Here is a 10094-nt window from a genome sequence, read left to right as displayed (position 1 = left end):
CTGTATATAAGAAATTTTTTTTAAAGATTTTTTTTTTATTACTTCATTGGAATGGTAAGAAACTTGGTACAGGTTTTGGCACTTGCTGTATGAACAAAAATGTTTAAAAGATGTCATGGTCAAAATTATGTATTCAAGAAAAAATTGTCACACTTGTAGTTGAATGAATGGGAAGGAAATTTGATCTAGTGCAGTGATTCTCAAACTTTTTACACCAAGTACCACCTCAGAAAATATTTGGCTCTCCAAGTACCACCACAATGACCAACATTAAAATACAGTAGCGCAGTAGGCCTAATTATTCTGCTACAGCTATGCACAGTTCAAAAACGAGGCAGTTTTATTCCTAATAGGAATATTTATTATTGTCGGCCACTTTAAACATTGTAAATACAGTTTGAACACTAACACTGCACTGTGCTTACATACAGGTAAATAAAAAACTTAAATGATTAAATTAAAATGTAGCCTACTGTACCTACAAGTTAAATAAAAACTGTACTGTACTTAAAAAGTAAAAAAAAAACTGTACTGTACTTAAATGTACAGTACAAAATGTACAGTACTTGATCTAAAAAATGAACACAGGCATCATTTAGCCACCTTTATATTTAAAGGGGTCATATGATGTGCCTAGAGTGAGCGGCGGCGGCCTAGAGTGAGCAGAGGCGGCGGGGTCGAGAACGGCGCGGCCGGCGATTTCGGCGAAGGAGCGTCCGAAAGGACATGTGACGACTCCGGGCTGGACTCCGCTTCGTCCACGGTGAAAGCCGATCCGGCGGTCCACAGCGCAAAGTTGTAGTATTTCGTATCTATCGTCCTCTTTTAGAAGGCCAAAACAAAGTAGTTTCGCTTTCACAACGAAACACACAGTGCCTTCACGACATGGCGGCGGCAACAACAATACTACAGCGAGAATAAAAGTTATGCCATCTTTCTTTGCGTGAACATTTGGGCGGTGTTATGCAAATCTTCCCAGATAGTGACGTAGACATGTGGGGGCGTGTTAGAACGTGCCGTTTTAGGTAGGCGTGGCTGACTCTTAACTTTTATAAAGAATATCTCTTTGGATTTGAGACTTTAGTCTTTGCAACTTTACAGATCTTCTTTATGCACCAAGAGCTTGTAACACTCCAAAGAGAAAGGAAAAATTGAAATCGCATCATATGACCCCTTTAATTCAGTGATTCCTCTGCGTACCATTAGATCAGTGATCTAGTGGAAACGTTTGGTACTGCACTCAAACGAAATCTTACTGAAAGCTAATTTTTTGAGATATTAACCTCAAATTTGGAACACAACTTGTTTAGATGGCTTTGATTTTCATGTAGTTTTAGAGTAAAACATGTTTTGGAAAAATTACATTTAATATAAAATTTAATACAAAAAACTTCTTGTCTGTCTTTTTTTTTTTTCACTTAAACACTAATCTGCCAAGTGCCTTCTTTAAAAAGAGACCAAAATTAAGTCTGTACTCCAAAGCATTTAAGATTTGCAACAGTAAATTTGATTTTCAGGCCTATGCTCAAAAAGTGGTTAACAGGCAATAAATGGATCATAATTATTCCATAAATATAATTTAGCACCATAGAATTCCCTAAAAATAGAAGAATAGTTGAGTAATTATTAATAAGTAATTTTGCCTCTCAAGTAATTGTTTCGTGATTTAAGAATGTTTCGATATTTTTACTGGAAAACCAGATAAAAATAGCTGAGAATGAAAATTTGATTTTTTTGCAGTGCAAATACCAAATCATGAGTCTTAGAACTTTCATCAATAATTTGAAACTAAAAATTAATTCATGCACAAAGTGTCACATACACACTAAGATACTTAACATTGAATAATATTATTGATTTGATGGCACTGACACTATCGTATGAAAACAAAACTTGAACGGAATTGAGCTGGATGATAAAACTATTGTCATCTCTAGAGCTTCTTTATAGCTTAATCAAATTTGTTTCATAATTGTTGAACTCCGCAACAATAAAATGTTATTAAACTGAACTGAATCAACATTGAACTGAGCTGAAGAACAACACTATTGCATTCTGTAGAGCTGCTTTATAGTTGAATTGAGTTTGTTTAATAACTAATGACATTTGCATTGACACTGATGAACTAAATTACTGTAAAGCTGCTTTGAAACAATATGTATTGCATAAAGTGCTGTATACATAAATATGACTTCACCCTAGCAACTGCATAGCAACACCCTTGCAATCTCTTGGCATCATGGGAATGGATTGCATGGACAAGCACCACTCACTTATTCCTTAGAAAATCTTGTTAATGTTTCTAATATAAATAACCCCCTTGAATTCTGCCCTTTCTGTTACTATTCCAAGGTTTTTTTTGTTTTTTTTTCACGGTACCCACTTAGCACAGAGAACTGAAATGTGCGATGAGAGAATGAGAGAATGCAGCGCTGCACGTACACACACCTGCTGTCAGACCCGCATACTAACACCCAAACACTCTAAAAATACACTTCATGGCATCTCAGCAGCACAGCCTGACCTTCAAAAAATACTTTTTTATATTTAAAACCTGTTGTTTTAAATCTGAGGTAAGATTATAATTGGGTTCATAGAACGGCAGACAGGTCACCGTATCAACACTCAGAAGGCACATACTCTGAACGTTTTTAGAGAAATTAAAACTGGTCGCACGACAACAATTATATGCACTCGCACAAATGCTCCCAAATATATTTTGAGGTCGCACAGATTAAATTTCGGGAGCATATGCGACCAAAATGGTCGCAATTTCGAGCCTTGGGTTGTTGACAAATAACATTTTATTCAGCACTCTATTTTAGGTGCTGAAACTGATCACAGTTTCTTTTTTCCATAATTTCTAGTCACCTTTTGGTGACAACCTATCAAAATTCTGGACACATTTGCAATAAGAAAAATTCTTAAAATAGCTTTAGATGAAATATAGCATGTCACACTGACAGCCCAAAAGTCCATGCACTGCAAAAAAAAAAAGATTTTCCTCCGAATTTTTGTCACTTTCCAGTACAAATATCTAAACATTCTTAAATCAAGATACATTCACTTGAGAAGTAAAATTACTTAAGATATTAAGTCACTTTTGATCAAAAGGATGTCACTTTATGCTTAAATCAAGAATATCTGCCAATGGGGTCAGAAAACATAAATTTGATTTTCTGACCTCACTGGCAGATTTTTTTATTATTATTCTTGTTCAACGTACAGTCACTTAATTTTGACACATTTTTCAGAAAACAAGACTGTTCTTTTTTTGCTTCTCAAGTACTTGTATCTTAATTTAACCCTCTGGTGCTGCTCACATGGCAGTCAGAAACGACTGAAACATTTTTATGTCAATGAATGTACTATATTTTAGTTTGATAATGTTTCTCATTTAAAGTTTTGTATTTTTAAAGGATTTTATGGCACTAAAAGCAATCCATTTATTACCTGTTAACCACTTTTTGAGCACAGACCTGAAAATAAAATTTCCAGCTAAACCTGTCAAATCTTGAATGCTTTGGAGCAGAGGCTTAAGTTTGGTCTCTTTTTAAAGAAGATACTTGGCAGATTTTTAAAAAAAAATATAGAAGTTTATTTTTATTATGAAAAATGCACCAATAGTATATGATATGAAATATATATTTTTCAAAACATGTTTTACTCTAAAACTGTGAGAATATCAAAGCCATAAATTTAAACAAGTTGTGCCAAATTTGAGGTTGATATAATATCAAATATTGAGCTTTCAGTAAGGTTTTGTTTTGGGCGCAGTACCAAACATTTCCACCTGATGAAATTCACTTCCCATTTACACTAATGAGCTTACTGCATTATGACCACCTAATATATCTAATAACCTGTAGGACCTCATTTGTGACCCTGGAGCACAGAACCAGTCATAAGTCGCACAGCTATATTTGTAGCAATAGCCAACAGTTTTTTTTCTTTTATGCCAAAAATCATTAGGATATTAATTAAAGACCATGTTCCATGAAGATATTTTGTAAATTTCCTACTGTAAATATATCAAAACTCATTTTTTTATTAGTAACATGCAATGCTAAGGACTTCATTTAGACAACAACAAAGGCAATTTTCTCAATATTTAGATTTTTTTTGCACCCTCAGATTCCAGATTTTCAAATAGTTGTATCTCGGCCAAATATTGTCCAATCCTAACAGACCATATAGAAAGCTTTCAGATGATGTATAAATCTCAATTTCAAAAAATTGACCCTTATGACTGGGTTTATGGTCCAGGGTCACATTTAGCCCGCAAAACCGCATCCACGCTGCAAGGCATTGATTCACCGAGGTGTCAGTAGGTCTCCTGGGTTATCTGGTACCATAATGTCAACAGCAGGTCCTCCAGTTCCTGTAAATTGTGGGGCTGTGGTGATAGCGTGAACCCACTTCTCAATTGGGTTCATGTCATGTTCCTCGAACCTCTCCTTGACGATTCTGGCAGCATTATCCTGCTGGTAATGGCTATCACCGGCAAGGAACACAGTTGCCGCGAATCGGTCCACCTGGTCTGCAACGTTCAGATACCTGACAGCTGTCAGGGATTGTGTTGTTGGGATAATGGGGCCTAAAGTGTCCCAAGAAAACATCGCCCACAAAATAACACCACCTGTGTCTGCCTCACAATGCATCCAGGCGCCATAGCCTCTGTTGGTAATCAGCATATCTGCGCTCAGCCATTGACGTGATGCACCAGGAATCTTGATTCGTCACACCAGGCCACTTTCTTCCAATCATCCATGGTCCAGTCTCAATGATCTTGGGCCCCATTTCATGAGTTGTTGGTGACTGTGTGCAGTTAGCATGGGGATGGTCAGCTACGCAGAGGGCTGAGATGAATTGTGTGCTGTGACACATTGCCCTGCTGTTGTAGCTGCTGGTGATTTGTCGCACTGTGGCCCAACAGTCGCTGTGAACAATGGCTGGATGATGGTTCGTCGTTTGGCTATTCATGCACCACTTTTGATACATACTCAATATAGCAGCACATGAATAACCTACAAGGTGTGCCGTTTCCAAGATCGAAGTTTCGAGGTGCCATGCCATCACAATTTTTCCTTTATTAAACTCTGATAAATTGGCAGCTTGAATCAAGTCCAAGTATTTTACTTTGTATGTGTGTGTGTGTGTGTGTGAGAGTGAGTGTTTTACATAGCAAGTGCCAAAACCTTTACCAAGTTTCATACCATTCCGATGAATAAAAAAATAAAAACATAAATAAAATTACATTTTTTAATCAAAAATGACCAAACAGCACCAGAGGGTTATAAATGTTCAGATATTTGTACTGGAAAACAAGAAAAAAATACTGAGATAAAACATCATTTTTGCAGTCTGCTGGTTGTTTTACCTTCAGTTACCTTTGGAAAAGGAATTAAATCTGGCTTTTTACACTAAATCCAGGCAGTGTTGAGTCTCATGTGTATTAGAGGATGCATGTTGGGTTATTCATTGTTGTCTCTGGAGTCTATAAAGTCCTTCAGTGTTATTCTCCTGCTGAGGCGTTGAGTGATATCTCCCCCACCGCACTCACATCCAATCCCAGAACTGATGTTCACCAAAGGCAAGAAACAGTGCAGACATCAGCAGGGCGATTTGTTAGATTGAACAAGAGTTTCTGGGGCGTGTATTGATTGTGTAACCTTCATTTATGGAGCTGTGCTTTCTCAAGGCCTGACTGATGAAGCTGCTTCTTGATGCCACACTTGGAGGTAACCTAAGGACGAAGTGGCCTGAACTGATCTACCAAAAGGCTAAAAGCTTGTTAATAAGCTCATTCACATACAAACTGTAAAAAGCAAACAAAAAAGTACTTGTCGACAGCGATGAGAATCAGTGTTGTCAAAAACACAAAACAAAAATTAGAAAATGTGGTGAAAAAATTTGAGGTCATTTTTGTTCCCATGAGATTCACCCAGACAGAGATGAGGTGTACAGGGAACTTCTGCAGTAATGAGTGAGGTGGCAGTCAACAGAATCCAGAGACCGACCCGAAACGGTCTTAAGTTACGACACATTTCATAATACGGCAGACGAGGCAGCGTTTAAGGCTAAATCATTTCCAGATGTCTTGAGGAAATAAGGATGAGGGGTTTAAATACCTCGGCTCTAGCCAGGTAATGTGTGTTAATGAACAGCAGAAGGTTTATTAAGACCTAATTGGGGATTCCACTGAAATGATTGACGTCAGATGCAGCGCCACATGGTACTGTTCGTCGTGGCTACCGGTTTTTCACACTATAGTGTGAATAGTTCTCATATGAATAAAAGTGTTTGTGTTTCCTGTTTCTGCAGATATAGATGAGTGTTCATTTGACCGGGCATGTGACCACACATGTGTGAACTCACCTGGAAGTTTCCAGTGCTACTGCCACAAAGGTTACGTCATCTACGGCGTGGCTCACTGTGGAGGTAAGCCATGCATTATGGGAGTTTCTGTTTTACAAGAACAATGTCCATTTCCTCTGCAGTAAAGAAACGTCTAATAGAAAACTCATGTTGGTAAACCCACTAGCTCTTCTTGGTAGGACCTTGGGCAAACACATCCAATGAAAACTGAGACTTTCCTATATAAATGCTCTCCAGTTTCCTCTGGCAGCAATCGGGACCCTAAACAAATCTGTAAAGGTTATTCTGAGGTTTGTATCCACCTTATTTTGCAACCAAGCTATTTTCGTTTGAATGTGCGAGACTTCCGATTCATTAGCCGCTATAGAAGCACAGTAAACGGTACAAGCTAGTGTGTTTATGATTATGATAATAGTTTGCAATATAAAGCAGCATAACAGACTGTTTTTGTAAAGGTAAAATAACTAGAAGTGAATGACAGTGGAAGCCTTGCACATTAAAGTTACAAATGGGCTTGCGCTCTAATGTTATGGTGGATAAGGCACAAGCTGTAACCCATGTTTCAGGCATATCTTTGAAATAATGGGTAGTTGTTACATTTGGATGTCCGGGAAAGTCTTATGAAAGTCTTGTAATAATATAATAAATTTCAGCTAAACCCAGTGCTAAAAGCCATGGTTATCACATCAGTCAGATGGTTTCTTCCCGTCTAAGTGGGCGGCTCTCAGCCAGAATAAGCTGCATCAGTGAACCTTGTTTCAGGGCTGATTGAGCAGATGAGGACTCATTTAGTGATTAACTATTGTTGAGAGGACCAGAAATAATGAATGTATCTCTATGCCCGTTAGCACTAAGATAACACCCAAATTTATGGAGTTCTCGCTTTTGTTTCCAAAGAATGGTCATCGGTTTCCCATTGATAGCTTATCTGCCGGGAAATAGAAGTTAAAGCCCCTGATATACTCAGAGCGAAGTTCTTTTTTGTTCTTTGCTCAGGGATAAAAATAAGTTTGAAATACCTTTGCATTGGTATACTTTTACAACTTCAATTTCTGCTATAAAGCAGCTCTCCAGCGTGTTCATGTGTTTACTTGCGGCTGACCTCGATGGACTAACCAGAAGAAATGAACCGGAGAAGATTTCCAGAGCACAACATCATCAGCGTGGACCAATGGTGGTTTGATGGCGTTTACCATTCGCCAAACTGCTTTGAACTCCTGAAACAAACTTAGTTTTGACTTGATTTCGTTCAAAATGATGTCACACCAGTTTGTTCTTCAGTTGTGCTTGAAGTATATCAGGGCCTTAAAGCTGCAAAAGGCCTTGGGTCAGAATTGATTGTTGCAGAGTTTACAGTCCAAGAACATAAACTCTTTGGTTTAGGTCTTTCTCCATTCAAGTAGATTGGAGCTAGACTTGCACGACTTGAAAGCAGCTGCCTGAGGGTGTCATCAAGTGGACTGACTTGCCAGGAAGGGGACTTTGACCAAAGTCTGTATCTACAAGAGCTTAACAGAAGTGCCAATGTAACATTGGTTTTCTCTTCCCCCGTCCCCTTCCTCGCTCTTTAGATTAATGAAGGCTCGAGATCCAGACAGGGAAAGGAAATGTGAAAGTCAAAGGTTTAGCCTGGAGCCGGTTCAAATCGGATGGGGAACAAAAGAACGACAAAGAGAAGGAAAACCAGACTAGCCTAGCAAGCGAGCTCTGTATTCCTTAAAGAAACATTAAAAAACCCTGCTCTCCCACTTTTCAGAAAATTAATTTGTTGAAACACACTTTTTCTTTGTCTCTGTTTTTAATCCATTCAATGATACTACCTCCGTTTTATCTCTTGTTTGGCTTTGGTTTTCTGTTTTTAAATTTTTTCCTCTGCTGGTTTTGTTCCAGTGTTGGGGAGTAACTAGCTAAAAGTACTGATGATGCTAACCTGTCTAATTTGTTAACTTAGCTTTTAGTCCATGTTAGATTCACTTGTCACAATGGAAATGGAAGGTTGAGTTGAGTGAATTGCATTGTTGGATGAAGTGGAGGTTGCTCTGCATACAGTAAATTTTCATCAGTTGAATGTCCATATTTATGTCCTTTTATAGCAAAGATAAATCATTTATAATTGTCTGCTTTGTTTTATAGATATTGATGAGTGCAGCATTAATCAGGGTGGCTGTAAATTCGGATGCGTGAACACTCTGGGCAGTTACGAGTGTACCTGCGCTCCTGGTTACAAACTGCACTGGAACAGGAAGGACTGTGTCGGTATGTGGACAAGAGTGCCACCTAGAGGCCATTCAGATGCAACTAAAATCTTATGGTTCAAATGCAAATGCCAAATACTGCAGATTAATTCCTTATTTTATAAATTATAGATTTGTATTAGTTGATTTTCTTTGAGATCCAATCACTTTTGATGCATATTAACATAATTCAGTGTACTTGCTTGGAGTCAAACTTACCATTTCTGCACAGAGATCGTGAAATGTACATCCAGTCTGGTGGCCCCCAAAGCCACCCTTACTTGCAGTAAAATGGGGAAAAAAGAGAGCTGCTCTCTCACGTGTGCATCCAAAGCACATTACCTATCAGGTACAAACCAATACCCCCCAAATTACTTCATTTAACAAGCTTGTGCAGTCAACTCTAATGCTGGTGATCAATTTTCATTTTACGTTTCACAGAATCAGACAACAGCTATTCTGTCAGCTGTGGAATACCCATTCTACGAGGTAAATCTCAGAGCAGATTAAATGCAAGCAGCATCCAGAGCTGCATAGGTAAGACCATACATACATCCCAACATGTAGAATTTGAAAGCAGTTGAATCTTGGCAAGTAATTTTTTTTTTTCACAAGAAGGGTATTCAAGTCATCACTGAGTAGGTCAGTCAAGACTTGACTTGAATCTTGGCGACTATTGGTGTGCACTTTCCACAAATAGGGTAGACTTTGATGGCTAATTTGTATTTTGTATTTTACCATTATAGGTTCCCATACAGGTAATCGCATTAGAGGTAATCTCATTTTTGTTGTGAGATATGTTACAGAAACCATTAAGCATATTAACTATAAACCAACATTTGGACATAAACTAGCAAACTTGTTACCCATTTTAGCATTGTGTTTATTATTTATCATAATTTATTTATCAAAGTTTTAGTATGATTCCACATATAAACTAATAGAAAATCAAACAGATCATATATTATTAGGGCCCAAGCCACTAAGGTGCAGGGCCCTATTGATCCCCTAAGGATTATTATTTTTTATTATTTACTTTTTTATTTTTTTTATTTCGACTATCCAGGGTTTTTTGGGGGCCTTAACATGCTTAAAAACTCTTGCGTGGCACAGGGACTCTACGGCGCCCCCTGGAACACAGTCAAAAAAATTTATGTATATCTCACACATACTTGCACATATTCATATGAAACTCGGTACACATATAGAACTCATTGAGCCGAACAACTTTCGCACTGCATGTTATAGGCTCCGCCCAACAGGAAGTTGGCTATTCAGGGCTGTGTAAAAAGCTCATGCTGTGGAATTCACGCTGCATGTCATAGGCTCCGCCCAACAGGAAGTTGGCTATTCAGGGCTGTGTAAAAAGCTCATGCTGTGGAATTTGATATACTCGTCATAGGTTTTTTACCCGATTGCCACCAAACTCAGTGAACATGATCTCAAGACATTGGGGATGCTAAATTGCCAAGAGAATTTTGA

At 38.1% G+C, this 10094-nt stretch overlaps 1 protein-coding gene across 1 annotated transcript in view; it reads left to right on the top strand.

Annotated features, from left to right (window-relative positions):
• Positions 1-10094, top strand: part of LOC107711798 (signal peptide, CUB and EGF-like domain-containing protein 3) — a 113397-nt gene that overhangs the window by 89264 nt on the left and 14039 nt on the right. The window contains exons 10-13 of the mRNA XM_016516850.1: positions 6325-6441; positions 8512-8634; positions 8845-8961; positions 9054-9149. Of these exons, the coding sequence (XP_016372336.1) occupies positions 6325-6441; positions 8512-8634; positions 8845-8961; positions 9054-9149 (453 nt within the window). The remainder of the gene's footprint in view (positions 1-6324; positions 6442-8511; positions 8635-8844; positions 8962-9053; positions 9150-10094) is intronic.

Source organism: Sinocyclocheilus rhinocerous, unplaced genomic scaffold, assembly GCF_001515625.1.
Source record: "Sinocyclocheilus rhinocerous isolate Xijiao unplaced genomic scaffold, SAMN03320098_v1.1 scaffold1409, whole genome shotgun sequence".
Classification (NCBI taxonomy): Eukaryota; Metazoa; Chordata; class Actinopteri; order Cypriniformes; family Cyprinidae; genus Sinocyclocheilus; species Sinocyclocheilus rhinocerous.
The sequence above is the reverse complement of the archived record's forward strand: the minus strand, read 5'-3'. Positions and strand labels throughout refer to the sequence as shown.